The 15,814-nt window shown below is 43.8% G+C and overlaps 1 protein-coding gene across 2 annotated transcripts in view; it reads right to left on the reverse strand.

Moving 5' to 3' along the window:
* Positions 1-11,280, reverse strand: part of STRIP2 (striatin interacting protein 2) — a 53,694-nt gene extending 42,414 nt beyond the window's left edge. For both annotated transcript variants that reach the window (XM_032305177.1, XM_032305176.1), the window contains exons 1-3: positions 11,081-11,280; positions 3,198-3,267; positions 338-412 (exon numbers count right to left, since the gene is read on the reverse strand). In XM_032305177.1, coding sequence (XP_032161068.1) covers positions 338-412; positions 3,198-3,267; positions 11,081-11,209 — 274 coding nt within the window. In that variant the 5' untranslated portion in view covers positions 11,210-11,280. The remainder of the gene's footprint in view (positions 1-337; positions 413-3,197; positions 3,268-11,080) is intronic.
* Positions 11,281-15,814: the final 4,534 nt, after the last annotated feature.

Below are 15,814 nucleotides of genomic sequence, written 5' to 3' on the forward strand. Positions count from 1 at the left end.
AGAGTTGGAGGCAGGGATTGAATGTTAAAGTTAAGGACTACTTTAGGCACAGAGTTCAACCAGGCAGTGGGGCACCAGCCCAGTCCCCATCCCTCTGCTCTCTGTGCCTCTTCTATCAGTGAAACCGACCAAGCTCAGTGAAACGACCTGCTCCCATTCCATGGCCTTTCCACTTGAGATAAAGGAAATGTCCCATATGCAAGAAGGGATAGAGAAGTGGTAATGGAGAGGATGAAGAAGAATCATACTTTGTTCTGGGCGTTTTCTAGATCAGGCTGGGATATCATGGGGGGTGGGGAAGAAAAGCAGGTCTCTATGAAAAAGAATCTGGGATCACCTTGAGTCTTGAAATCTTCTTCAAAGCACCTCCTGTTAGTGGTGAATTCCAGGTTTTCAGTGTAGCTATACAATTCTGTGTTAGGAAAGATAGGACAGAGTCACAAACATTCAGCAGACCCTTATAGAAGGGGCCTGGGGTGGAGAGGGTGGCATGAAAGGGCTAACGCTTCCAACACATTCCTGTGTCCAATTCAATCCAGTGCCAGCCTCCTCCCTTTCGGAGCAGTTAAAAATAGCCACTTGTGTCCCTGGGTGATTAAACCATCAAACCTGTCCTCCTCCTGCCAGCTGGCTGCTACAGCAGAGAAGGCAGTCTTCAACACTTGGTGAGGGCCAGGGAGGGTTGGAGCAGAGAGGGCTTACTGTCATCACTCCTGTTTCTTAGGGCTGCAACCCCTTCTGCTTGTCAACCCAGATTGAGTCTAACCTGTCTCTAGGGAGGAGAGGCGCAATGTCTGAAATTTAGAGGCAAGATGCTTGTGTTATTCAAGGAACCAGAGTAAAGGCTGGAGAGTATGTGTTTCATGGCCCTTTGGGATTGAAGCCAGTTCATTCTCTCCCTGCTGAATTTCCTCAAAGGGTATAGAAGTTTAGGTTCCTGGCCATGACCACACAGGTAGAGACAGCATCAAACCACATAGAAGCAGCTATTGATGTCAAAGGGCTGCTTATGTCCAAGAAAATCTAACTTTCTTAACAATAACCTCTGAATAAAAAATGAAGAGAGTTTATGAGAAATAAAAATGTCCTTTCCTACACACACACTCCAGAACATTATACCAGGAAGTACCTTCATCTTACAGAGGATGAAGAATTGAAGTTGAGAAGTCAATAGGTGACAGAACAGATTTCCTCAAAACTCTGTTCCCTGAGACCCTTGCTGGAAATTTAACTAGGTCACAGATAATTCACAAAGAGAATTTCACTTATGTTCCAGCCAGCTGTCTAATGGTTGAGAAACACCTTGTCTGGGAGCCAGGGCTTTTGAGTCCTGAGTTCCAGAATCCTGGATTGACCAGAAGCAAATCCATCTCCGATTCTGATACTTTTCGTGCTCAGTGGATAGTGTGTATATTTGGTTTTTAAGAGCACAGCATAAACCCAGTCAGGAAAGGGAACAAGGCTATTAGGTACTAAACTTCTTGTTTTCACTTTTAAATTTTAGATCACGAACTTCCAGAGACAGATAAATACAGAATATATAAAATACCTATGTATCTTCTACCCAGATTAAGCAAATATTTACACTTGTTATATTTACTTCAGACATCTAAAGTCCCCTCTCCCTCCCCAGTCTATCTTATTCCCTTCTCTAGTGTTAACTATTTTAATGAAATCGGTGTGTATCCTTCACATGCCTGTTTTTGTAATTCTACAGCATATTTATATATCTGTAAACAACATGAAGTTGACTTTGAAAGTTTTTATCCAAACAGGATATTATATATTTCTCTTGAAATAATTCTTAGTATGTCTTTCAATGTTTTTTTTTACATGACTGTAATGAACACATCCGTTTACTTAACCGACACTGTTCTCAGTCAAGTGTACAACTAGACTTCTCAGAAATACCTTTCAGGTTTGTGTGTTTAAGCAGTTTTTTGGATGCATTCATAAATTGTCACCATTTCTTTCACTCTCAATACTGTTTTTAACATTTACTGATACTGGAACATATTGATATAGATCAATTATTCTAATGGTTATGTGATAGCCTACTATATTGATACGCTACAGTTTATCCATTCCCCTAAGTGGTTTTAAATTTTTCACAATGGCCACAATAAACATCTTTATACATGTTTTCTTGGGCCCAAATGCTCTTTAAAGTGTACAACTAGAATCACTGGGTTATAATATGCATGCATCTTCAACTTTGTTAGATATGACCAAATTGCTTTCCAATTTTGTACTCTGCTCCCTCATGCCAAACAATGTATAAAAGTACTTATTTCGCTGCACCCTCACCAACTTCAGGCTTTTAAGCTTTGCAATCTGATGAGTGTGAAATAATATATTGTTATTTTAATTTGCTTTTCCTCACTTACTAATGTAGTTGAATATCTTTTCATACATTGATTGATAATATGGTTTTCTATTCTCTGAATTCCTGTTCATATTCTTTGACAATTTATTGGGTTGCTCATCTCTCTCTCTTCTCTCTCTACACACACATATTTACACATACACATATACATATATGAAATATATTTATATTATTAGGAATTCTAATCCTTTGTTGGTTATTAAACTCAGCTCTGTCTTTCTGTCACTCATAACAAATTTATTCCCTGTGCTTATTCACAAGAACTTCCTTAAAAGTCCTTGTCTCTTTTCTCTGAAAAAGCATGTCTCAAAGTGTCACTTCCATGTGACAGAATATTTAACTTTCACACCATCTCCACCCAAAGCTCATTTATTAATAACTGGCATTCATAGCACGTGTAACATGGAGGCTCTTGATGTGAGGAGATCACACTTAACTCAAGCTAAAATCCAGACAAAGATAGAGAGGGAGAGGACGGCAGAAAGAAGGGGGCATTCATGTAGAGATATGAGTGAATTTGGGAAAAGAAACAGGAGGAATGGGGAAAAGGTGGAGAGAAAACAGATTTGAGAGTGTACCAAAAGAGAATAAAGAAGAATGCGCAGAAAAGGGTGATAGACTAAAAGTGGAGAATACTGTTGCCAAAGGAGAATTCACGGAAAGAAATGTAAAAGCAAACAGATATTTACTGCTGGAGGTTGGACAGAAGGAGGAATGTGGAGAACAGACAAGCTGCCAGGGGAGATCACAGACCCCTGCCTTCTCCTCCTGGCTATCCTCCCACTCTCCACAGACCATCTCTACCTCATACCTGACAACTCTGCTGCGTGCCCATCTGCATCTCCATACTCAAATTCCAGAGTGGGACAGTCCACAGAGCCCTGTAATAGAGAAGTCTTTGCAGTAACTTGGGAAAAGGGTTGAAAAAGGAGATTATACTCTCATTTAATCATCTGCTTCTCTCAGAGGCCAAGTTTAGATCGAGGAGGCAGCTAGGAGAGTCCCCTCTGGGCCTTTAATAAAAAGAGGTACCTTCCTCCTAGCCAACATCTGAGGCTCAGTGCAGGGCAGGGCTGAGGTTCTTGTATAAAATCAGAAACTCTGAGTAAAGGGTTAGGATTGTGAATAGATATGAAAGCTACGCAATCTGTGCCTGTGTCTGACCTACATAAACACGGACCAGAAGAGCATGTAGCTGATTTTTAGAACAATGAGATGAACTAAAACAAAAGAGGTATTTTTCAGCTTAGACTTAAAGCTTAAGAGCTAATTTCAGCTATGTCATTAACCCACTGTATGATTTTGGGCAAATCTCATTTTTTGGATCATAGTTCTTCATTTATATAAAAAAAAGCCCCTCAGCTCTAGTGTTCCAAAACTTTAGGATTGTCAGATAGGTAGTATTTCTACTCCAACTTATTTTAAAACTAGATTTCCTATGATGTTGTATGTATAAATTTATAATTTTTTTAAAAAAGATTTAATTTATTTGTCAGAGAAAGAGAGAGAGCACAAGCAGAGAGAACAGCAGGCAGAGGGAGAAGCAGGCTCCCCACTGAGCAAGAAGCCTGATGTGGGACTCCATCCCAGGACCCTGGGATCATGACCCGAGCCGAAGGCAAACGCTTAACCAACTGAGCCACCCAGGCATCCCTAAATTTATAATCTTATATAAAAATATTTTAATGTGACCCCACCCCCCAAACTTATTTAAGTATTTTGGAGTTATTTCTTACCAGTACATATTAGTATGTATAAATTTAAAAATTTTTGAATCTCAGTCATCTCATACTGAGATCTTAAGCAAGTCACTTAGCCTCTCTGTGCCTCAGTGTGGTATAAAAAATGTATTTGGGGGCACCTGGGTGGCTCAGTGGGTTAAAGCCTCTGCCTTCAGCTCAGGTCATGATCCCAGGGTCCTGGGATCGATCCCCGCATCAGGCTCTCTGCTCAGCAGGGAGCCTGCTTCCCCCCCTCTCTCTGCCTACTTGTGATCTCTGTCTGCCAAATAAATAAATAAAATCTTTAAAAAAAAAAATGTATTTGGTCTTTGAATGCTGTTCCAAGCACAGAGCTCCTAAGATCTCTGGAATTTCCTGATAAGCGTAATTCATAAGCCCCAGTCAACGATACTTGAATTTATGCTAACGAGGTGACTCCTGGTGAGCCTTTAAAAATTTCAGGGCTGGGGGCACCTAGGTGGCTCAGTGGTTAAGCCTTTGCCTTTGGCTCAGGTCATGATCTCAGGGTCCTAGGATCGAGCTCCGCATTGGGCTCCCTGCTCAGCAGGGAGCCTGCTTCCCCCCTCTCTCTCTCTGCCTGCCTCTCTGACTATTTGTGATCTCTGTAAAATAAATAAATAAAATCTTTAAAAAAATTTTTTTTTCAGGGTCGGCCCCAATCCCAGAGAGAGAAGGAGGCTGAAGATTGAGTTCAACCAGTGGCCAATGGTTTAATCAACCATGTCTAGGTAATGAAACTCCACAAAAGCCCTAAAACAATGAGGTCTGGGTACACCAAAGTGATAGGAGGGTGAAACCTAGAGCACATGGAAGCTCTGTACCATCCCACCCCATCCTTCTCCTTTGTCTTTCATCATTTGGCTATTCTTTTTCTTTTTTTAAAATATTTTATTTGTTTATTTGACAGACAGAGATTACAAGTAGGCAGAGAGGCAGGCAGAGAAGAGGGGGGGAAGCAGACTTCCCGCTGAGCAGAGAGCCCGATGCAAGGCTTGATCTAAGGACTCTCAGATCACGACCTGAGCTGAAGGCAGAGGCTTACCTCACTGAGCCACCCAGGCACCCCATCATTTGGGTATTCTTGAGTTGTATTCTTTATAATAAAATTGTTCTCATAAGCAGAACAGTTTTTTAAATTCTGTGAGTCACTATAGCAAATTATGGAACCTGGAGATGGTGGGGTTAGGTGTGGGAGTGGTCACAGAACCTCTGAATTTACAGTTGGCCAGGTTGAAGTGCATATAGTCTTGGGGCCCCAGGTCTGGCTGGCATCTGAAGTGGGGACAGTCTTGTGAGACTGAGCTCTTAACTTATGGGGTCTATGCTAACTATAGTCAGTGTCAGAACTGAATTGGTGTCAGGGAATTATTGGAAAATGAAGTGCTCAGTTTTCTTATCTGTAAAATGAAGATAATTCATAGGGTCATTATAAGGACTAGATGAGTTAATACAGAAAAAGCATTTAGCACACTACCCAGCACTTGATAGCATTATGTAGATGGTTACAATACTTTGTTGTTTGTTTGTTATTTTTTTTTTAGATTTTATTTACTTATTTGAGAGAGAGAGAGGGAGAGAGAGAGAGCTGGAGCAGAGGGGAGGGATAGAGGGAGAGGGAGTAGAGTCCTTGCTGAGCAGGGAAGCTGATGTGAGACCGATCCCAGGGTCCTGGGATTATGATCTGAGCTGAAGGCAGACATTTAACTGACTGAACCACCCAGGCGCCCCGTTATACTACTTTGAATTTTACTTACTGTACTTACAGGGGTTTTTTGTTTTGTTTTGTTTTTTTAAGACTTTATTTATTTGTCAGAGAGAGAAAGAGAGAGAGAGAGAGAGCCCACAAGCAGGCAGAGTGGCAGGCAGAGGCAGAGGGAGAAGCAGACTCCCTGCCCAGCAAGGAGCCCGATGTGGGACTCGATCCAAGGACCCTGGGATCATGACCTGAGCCGAAGGCAGAGGCTTAACCCACTGAGCCTCCCAGGCATCCCTGTGCTTACAGTTTTAACATTGTATTGTAAAGACATTTTTCTCGTATTATTATGACTATCATTTTATTTTATTTTTTTAATTTTATTTATTTATTTGAGAGAGAGAGAGACAGAGAGAGCATGAGAAGGGAGAAGATCAGAGGGAGAAGCAGACTCCCAGTGGAGCAGGGAGCCCAATGCGGAACTCGAACCCAGGACTCTGGGATCATGACCTGAGCCGAAGGCAGCTGCCCAACCAACTGAGCCACCCAGGCACCCCATGACTATCATTTTAAACAGCTAATTGTACAACTGGTTTGCTTAACCAGTTCTCTATTATTGAACATTTAAGTTGTTTTTAATTTTTTGTATTATATGCATGAAGCTGTAATACACTTATAATTTTTTCATATTTAGGAACTTTCCCAAGGATAGATTCTTTTTTTTTCAACTGAGGATAGATTCTTGCAAAGGAAATGAATGCATCAAACCTTATGAATACTTGTCTGGTTCTTTGTATATGACAAGTTTTTTTCCAAAACCATTTTATCAATTTATACTGCCATCAATGCAAATCATATTTAAATCCACTATAGCAAAGATTTCCAAATACTTCTGGGTTACAGAGACACCCCCCGCCCCCGGCCAAAAAAAAGGTGGAGAGTGGGAATTACATTAGGTAGTTTTGATAAGTAGAGACTTAAAAACCTTTTTAAAATACATATTTCAAAAAAGGATAGTTTAATACTCCCAAAATAAGGACACAATATTAGAATAAAAGAGTCATTAACAGTATGCTTTTTTAAAGTTTTTTTGATTGTAAATACGAATAAATAAACTTTACATCAATGTCCCAACACACATACACACACACACCACAAACTGGAACAGAAGTTAAACAAAATAGTATCACTATCACTACATGTGAATGGAGATATTTTCTATTATTCTATTTCTTTAAAAAAATGTTGGTGTCAACTCATAGATTACCCCTACAGTTTGAAAAACACCATTTTAAATTGCATACATCCTGCAGCAGGGCCAAGAGCCAGCATCCCAGTGACAAGCTGTCACATTGTCCCCTGCTATGATGTGACCAGAAGGATAGACACCTTTGTGATCTTCTACCTGAAAGCCCAGAATCTCACCTTACATCAGACAGACCGTGAATGAGGCTCCTGAGAAATTCACACAGCCCACAGCAGGCTCAAAATAACTGAGGCCTGAGAAGTACCCCCAAGGGACACAACCTTACATCAGTCAAAGGACCAATTTTGCTCCCATGGTTTGGACAAAGGTACTGTGGAATCCTGAGTGACTGGCATCAGGGGAAACTGAGCAAGAGGTAGAAGAGCCCTCTGTACCATTTCTGCAACATCTTTGTAAACCTAAAATCACTCCTAAGTAAAAAGTTTAGTAAAAAAAAAAATTGCATAATCCTTTATTTATTTATTAAGTAACTAAGTTACTAAAGTAACTTTATTAAGTATTAAGTGAACTAATGACCCAGAGATCAAGTGTTGCATGCTCTACCAACTGAGCCAGCCAGGCACCCCAAACTGCATATATCCTTTAAATTTATTATATTGAACTACATTTTATGAAAAACTCACTTCCATGCCCTGAATTTTCCTCATTTTGCCACAAACTAGTAAAACTTTGTCAAGGACTCTGAGAACAAATTAAACAGAGGGATCTGGCTAACAAGGCCTGAGGTGAATCATTTTGTTAAGAATCTTCATATTAAGGGGTGTTTGGGAGGCTCAGGTGGTTAAACCACCAACTCATGGTTTCGGCACAGGTCATGATCTCAGGGTCCTGGGATCCAGTCCCATGTGGAGCCCTGCGTCAGGCTCTGCACTCAGTGGGAAGTCAGCTTGTGGATTTTCTCTCTCCTTCCCCCTCTGCCCATCTCCCTCTGCCTCTGCCACTCGTTTGTGCTCACCCGCGTGTGCTTGTTCTCTCCCTCTCTGCGTCTCCCTCTCTCAAAAATAAATAGATAAATCTTTTAAAAAAATTCTTATTAAGCAAATAATTATTCTCTAGCTTCCTGTTTTCCTAGGGATGTTCATACACTAAGCCATTTGGAGAGGGTAGGTGAGCTAGTGGCCCCTACAAACACAGTGATGGATGAGGGGGCTCTCTTCAATTGTGCTAACAGTAATTCTCTTCCAGTAATCCTTTAGAAGCACTAAAGAAGGGAGAAAAGACAAAAACAAAACCATCTCCTCTGAGGACTGTCTTCCACAGGAAAGCAAAAGGAGGGAAGGAAGGAAAGGCAGATAGTCATGAAGTCTGGCACCTGAGTGTTGTGGTGATAGAGAATGTACTGATAGGTAAAAAGCAGCTTTCCTGCTGCAGTGGAAGGTAGAGGAAAGCTAATCTTTTCAGCCAGCCTTTTGGCAGGCAACAAGCCCAGATGGAGAGGATCACTGCAGTTGTCCATTTCCAAGCATAAAAAATGCAGCTGCAGACAACCAGGAGGTAAAACTGTGGGGCAGGTGGGAAGCTCTGAGTCTCTGGATACTGAACTCACTGGTAAAAGGAAAGTACTATCCGAGCCCTTTTCCTGAAGGAAGACTTGATAGGCAGGGAAAAGGCCTCCTACTTCAGATTTTTTTTTGTTTTTGTTTTTTTTACGATTTTATTTATTCTTTTGAGAGAGAAAGAGAGAGACAAAGACAGTACAAGCAAGGGGAGAGGCTAAGGGAGAGGGAGAAGCGGGTTCCCTGCTGAGCTGGGAGAGAGCATGGGGCTAGATCCCAGGACCTGAGATCACAATCTGAGCGGAAGACAGCCTCTCAACCATCTGAGCCACCCAGGCACTCCTCCTATTTCAGTTTTAATTCCCCCAAAGAACATATCATTCTGAAACCAATTACTTACTTGCATATTGTCTTGTCTCTCCACTCTGACTAGAATCTTTGCTCCACAGAGCAAAGACCTTGTCTTGTTCACCACTGTATTCCTAACACCTAAACACCTAAAAGTGCTCGGCATGTAGGAAGGGCTCAGTAAATTTTTTTTTTTGTAAAAGATTTTATTTATTTATTTGACAGAGAGAAGAGGATCACAAGGAGGCAGAAAGGCAGGCAGAGAGAGAGGAAGAAGCGGGCTCCCTGGTAAGCAGAGCCCTGATGCAGGGCTCAATCCCAGGACCCTGAGACCATGACCTGAGCCAAAGGCAGAGGCTTAATTAACCCACTGAGCCACCCAGGCACCTCAGTGATTTTTGAATCAATGAATGACCCACCCTCTCCCCCCAAAATACATTTAAGAAAGAACAATATCTCTATGGGGGAATGAGGTACAGTGTGCCTTAAAAGGCCAGATTCAGAGATGCTCGGGTTGAGCATCCAATTCTTGGGTTCCTCTCCAGGGATCATCTCATGTGTTATGGGATAGATCCCTGCATGGGGCTCCATGCTCAGCAGGGAGTCTGCTTGAGGATTCTCTCTCTCTGAAATAAATAAATGAATCTTTAATAAATACATAAAATACAATTTTTAAAAAGGCCAGGTTCACAGTGATGCAGGGAGGGAGATGATGTGGATAGAACCCTGAACTAGCTAGCAAGACAGTAAGGCTGAGCTCTGCCTCTGAAAGGTGGTGTGACTTAGGGTCAGTCTTTTCATCTCCTCCACTTCTCTTTTTTAGAAAATGGAATGGATTCCTACTTGGCTGTATCAAAATGGGAAACATATATGAAATCCCTTTGGAAACTGTAATATACTATTCAAATGGTAAACCCCTGCTGGGACAAGCAAGACCTGGCTTCTAGTGCCAGCTCTGGCCCTATGAGCTACTATGTACTGACCAATTACAGGTCTTGTGCCTGAACTGAATTAAACATCTGACATTCAGTTATCTCATTTGGCTTTATCACAACCTTCTGAGGTAGATAGTATTAACCTCATTTTACAGATGAAGAAAATGGAGCTCAGAGAGGTTTGGCAATTTGCCAAAAGCCACACAGAATAAATGATAGGGCTAGGATTCAAAACTGGGTCTGATTGATCCCAAAGCCTGGTGCTCCTGGCCACTATGCCAGATGTATGTTCCTGGGCGAGTTACTTTTGTCTCTTACTTCTGTAAAACAAGGGGCTAAACCAGATGATCTCTACAGATCCTTCCACATCTGACATTTTGTGGTCTATTCTTTGTGTGTGAGTGTGTGTGTGTGTGTGTGATCTATTATTCTCCTGGTCCCCACTCATATCCAAACTGGCTAGATGAAGGGGGCAGGGGACTAATAATTCACTTCTTTCATCTTCCTAGTTAGCATTTTTTTTTCTTCCAGAAGTGACCCAAACATTCATATTCCTATCTGTGGGTTTGTATCCCGGACAGTTCCATCCAGTCCCTCTTGTACAGCCCCTGCCTGAATCCTGTCTCGTTAACTCTTCCTTGTAGGGGTCCTGATGTCCGTGGAAGGCACTCCCTAAAGAGCCTGCCAACACTCGTGGGACTGCAGAGCGCAGAAGTCACTGGGCACATCTGGATCGGCTCGCTAGCCCGGGGCTGGAGGGGTGTGTGGGGCGACTCGCCCACACGCCCGCCCTCTCCTCTGCGGCGCAGCTCTGCGCCCCCATCCCTCGGGGCCCCCATCTCTCCGCTCCCGTTTCCTCTCTAAATCTAAAACACGAATCCCCACTTCAAGGGGCTGCAGAGATTAAGTGAGATACGTATTTGAGAAGTACTAGTATGCTCGCTATCGCGCTCCATCTTCGCGCCCCCGGAGGAGAGTCCAGAGGACTAAGAAGCCCCCGACCCGGCAGGAGACGGGCAGAGAGAGAGAGATCAGGGGCTGCAGAGCCCGAAGTCCAGGCTGCGGAGGACCCCGCAGGTGCCCACCCCGAGGGGTCGCCCCTAGAGCACCGGGGGCTCCGGAAGGGGAGGGGGACCCGGCCGAATCACCTCAGCCACCGCTTCCCGCCCGCGGGCGTCTCCCGGCCCCAGCTGAAGCTCTACGGGTTCCTCACCTCCGACTCCCGCCGCTGGCTTCTGAACGCTTCCCGGCCCTTGGGTGCCGCTTGCTTCCCTTTGCCGCCGCCGTTGCCGTTGCTATTGGCAGACGAGCTCCCGGCCCCGGGCGCCACGGGGTCCTCCATGCGGCCCTTGTCAGCGTCTCCTCTCAGCCTCTCCGCGCTCTCTGCCCGGGGCGACCCCGCCGCCGCGCGCCGGGAGCCAGGCCCCGCCCCCTCCACAGCTATTGGCCGCAGTCGCGCCCCGCAGCCCCGCCCCGCAGCGCAATTGGTTGTCCGACGGCTCCAAGCGGGACTTGGAAGAGGTGGGGGGGCTCATTCACGGGATTTCGCCCCCCTCCTTTTTTTTTTTTTTTTAAGTCCTGCGGAGTTGCTGGTAGCTTTAGGCTCCGGGGTAGGGTCCCCGCTCCACCTCCCGAATTCTGGGCCTTGAGTTCTCTCAGGTTATCTTTTTGCTTTTCACTCAGCACTCATCGCCTCCCAAATAGCGACCTTTTGGGGAGATCTAGTCTCCGCCTCCTGCTCCACTGCAGTCTCCCTTTCGCTATTACCACGGACCTCTCTCCCGGCTCCCGCATTACGCCCCAAGTCCGGTGTCAGCTGCAGGGGAGTCATGGTACTGCTCGGTGGCCAGGGACACCGCAGGAAACCAGGGACCCGCTCTCTCTCTCAGATTTCTCGAGAATTAGCCCGCCCGGAGCGAGGGCTTGGCTGGGAGATGGTGGGTTGAGGGGTGGGGTGAGGCTTCACTGAAATTGCTGGACCTCTTCAGAGCTGCTCCTGGTCGGTCATCTGTCTTTCTCTTCTGAAGTGGGGCACCTTCCTCAGGTGTTAGCTGCGGAGAAATGTTGAATGGAAAGCAAGCTCCCACCTGCTCCCCAGTCCTTTCCTTCGTTTCTCTAAGATCCTTCCTAAGGGCTCCATACAAAGGAGGCTGTGTCGTCTGCCGCTCTGAATTTATATAGAAAACGGTTTATTGTAAATATTTAGGCTGTCTGTGTTGGTAATTAAAAGTCCCCAACAAGCAGCCTGAGGGGAATGGGTGGAACAATATGGGTGGGATTGGGGGAATTGTTGAGCTGCCACTTTGTTCCAGGCATGGCACTAGACACTTTCCAGGTATCATATGGTACTTCATTCTGACAGGCTGTTTTCACTAATCCTGTATTACTATTGAGAAAACCAGGACTCAGAGATTACTCCTTGCAGTTCCCAAGGTATCATATTCTATCTTGTCTCAGTGTCTTTGCAGTTCTCTCTGGAAAAAACTTTCTGCTCTTCTTGGCTAACTTCTGTTGTTCCATGAGGATTCTATTTGTTATTACCTCTGCTTCCAGAAAGCCTTTCTTTGACCCTTTCAACCCATTCAGGCTGTATTGTGTCACATTAAGTCTGCTTGGATTTAAAATTCTTATATTTTCTACTATATCCTCAAAATAAGAGGCTCAAAGGAATTTCTGCCTTCCTATATCTTAGGGGCAACTCTCTTTTCTTAATAATTCTTTTTTTTTTTAATTTTATTTTTAAGTAATCTCTACACCTAACATGGAGCTCAAACTTACAATCCTGAGACCAAGAGTTGTATGCACCACGAACTGAGCCAGCCAGGCACCCCAAATCTTCTTTTTTAACCGTATCTCTCCCCGCATACTTTCTTCTCGTAGTTGGTGGGTGACAGACCACGGCAGAGTTAAAAGAGAGAACTTTTTGGAGCTTTCTCAGTTCCTTTCTTTTCTATCCCCAACATTTCCTTACTGTGTCCACCCAATCATCTTCCCTTTCCTCCCCCATTCCCCCCAACCTGAATATAAGTTCCTTCAAAGTAAGGCCAAGTTCTGTTCATTTTGTATACCTCATATAGGTATGTTTAACACAGGGTTTCTGTAATACTGACTGAAAAATTATTTGTTGTACGGAGCTGTCCCATGCATTGTAGGATGTTTAGCAGAATCCCTGGCCTCTCCATACTAGTTGTCAGTATTAGTACCCTCCCCCAAGTTGTGACAAGCAAAGTTGTCTCCAGATACTGCAGATGTTCTCTGAGGAACAAAATCTTCTGCAGCTGAGATTTACTGGTTTAACATAATTGAACTGATATGAATTTCCAAGGAAATCCATGGCTCAAGACCTTAACTATTTGATTTTGGAATTTTTTTCAGGGTATAATTTGTTAAACTCTAAGATTCACACTCTGCTTTAAAATTCACAACCCACGCCTAGCTCATCACTGCTGCAATGTGGTAAACCTGCCACAGCACAGCCCATTGGCGTTTCTTAATAAAAGAATTAATTATTCTGTCTTCCTCTTCCCAATTCCTGTTCTCCTAAGCAGTTAGAGTTCTAGGATTGACAGGCCCAGAACTTCATAGATCTTTTGTAGGCCTAGTCGATCAGCAGAATTCTCAAACAGGGGTGGCAGATAGGATTGGCCAGTTTTGAGGTTTTGTTCCTTTTCCAGTCTAACTCTTGGGCAAAGGAGCAAAGCCTCAAACTGGCTTCAATAAGGAGTAGGACTGAGGACATCTTTCAAGTCCCCTCTGGCCTCGATGCAAAGCCAATTGCTGAGCCTGGAGCTCCATCTGGCTTCATTTTCAGAGTAGGGGTTTGAAAAACTGGTGTTAGGGAGATTGCAAAGAATCAACACAAGAGACCTGGGTCTGTTATCTTTCCCACACCTCAGTGGAATGGGAAACAGTAGAGATCAGACATTTGTCTGTTCCTTATAGGCCCAGACTTTCAGAGGTTGTCATAAGGACTAAGATATCTGGAAAACAATTCCTGGAAGAAGTAACAAGAAACCACGGATTAACTGAGAACTTTGAAACTATAGGCCATGGACTTAGTACACACTGAACTTCTTTAAGCTTATTTGTCAACAAAGATGTGATAGTTATCAGTAACCAATGACCACAGAGGCATCCACATATATAGCTGAAAGCTAATGAGGGGCTAGTCTACAAGTTTTTCCACGTTGCAGAGATGGCTCCAATGCTGTTATTTTTTTAAATCAACTCTACCACTTTTCCTTGTCCCAAAACTCAGGCATTTGGGGGCTGCTGGCAGAGGGTTGGAGGTATAAATATTTATAGTTACAAGGACTGAACATATCCTCTTCCCCATATAAGTGCTTGACTTTAATCCATGGAGGTCAGATACTAGATTAAATAGATAGCACCTGTTACAGAGGGAGCTTAAAAATAAGATGCAGAAAGTCTTACAATACTCAAGTTTGGATGACATTGGGCAGCCAGGATGATGTAGTAGAAAAAGGACAGAGTATCTTCCTCTCCTATCAATGGCACAGGCAACAGAGGCTGTGGGACCCTAGACTGAGATGAGGAATTGATGTTTAGGAATTGATGTAGCACATGGTGTGTGCCAGGTTTTTAAGCAGCGTTTAAAAAATTAAATCAGGTGTTTAAATCCTTGCCCTAGGAGACAAGGATTAACCATTTCATAGGCAGGAAAACTAAGGCTCCGATTGGTTCTATTATATACATAAATTATACAACTTATAAATGGAAATGCTAGATTAGACTCAAAGTCTAATCTCTTTCCATAAAAACCACAAGCTAGAGAAATTTCACAGCAGTGGGTAGTCAGGGCTTACCCTGAGTTTGAAACTAAGACCCAGGCATCAAAGTCCCATCTTTTACAGAAGAGGACTCAAGCCCTGCTCTAAGGGGGTGAACCTGCCAGCTGGCTCACAGGCTTCATTGCTAGCCGCTGCTTTCTCTTTCTCCTCAACTGGCATGGCACCAGTGGCAATGGCTTTGAGCCATTGCCAACTGCCCAGACTATTTTAGCTCTTAGTTTAGATAAACACAAGTCAAAAGTAGCAGAAGATTCTGAGAGGGAAGAAAACATCTTGCCTACAGGAAGAACTAGGTTAGATTGTCAACTAAGAAAGGTGGCTATCAGAAAGCTACTCAAAAATGGCCACTCTACTGGCAGTTTAGAAAGACACAGTTGGATTTAATCTTCCAGTTACTGATTTAGTCAGGCAAAAGCTGACTTGGAGACAAATTTCTGCCGGATTATTTCTTCCCTTCGGTTGGATGTAGTCAGGTTCTGGGTGTCAGGGCCTTTTAATCCCAAACCATGGATGCTGGCTGGCTTCCTGTGCTCTCCAGTTAAGGGCAGCACACAGAGAATTTGGGGGGACCTAGAACCAGATATTTCTCTGCCTTAGGCCTACACTTCTCAACTCTCCAGGATGATGGTTCTTTTCTTTCTTTTTTTAAAAGATTTTATTTATTTATTTGAGAGAGTGTGTGTGCATGTGGTAGGGTGTGGACAGAGAGAGAGAAAGAGAGCATGAATAGGGGGTCAGAAAGGGGCAGAGGGAGAGAGAGAAGCAGGCTTCCCGCTGAGCAGGGAGCCCCATCTGGGGCTAGATCCCAGGACCCTGGGATCATGACCTAAGCCAAAGGCAGACGCTTAATGACTGAGCCACCTAGGTGCCCCAGAAAGCAGATTCCTTACACACATAACCAGGGGGCAGGTTGGGGGGTAGATATTAGTGGAAAGGCCCGCCATGGAATAAGGGACCCAAGGCTAAGGCCATTTAAACATTTAAATGTTTAAACATTTAAACATTATTGGTAGCCTATTGGTAAGATGCTTTTTTACATCCTTGTCCTGCAGCAGGCTCTCCAGCCCATTGCCTAGAAACATCTCTCACTCTGAATTTATAGTTCGCAGAAACAAGGAATACTCTCAAGACAAGAA

Source organism: Mustela erminea, chromosome 11, assembly GCF_009829155.1.
Source record: "Mustela erminea isolate mMusErm1 chromosome 11, mMusErm1.Pri, whole genome shotgun sequence".
Taxonomy (NCBI): Eukaryota; Metazoa; Chordata; class Mammalia; order Carnivora; family Mustelidae; genus Mustela; species Mustela erminea.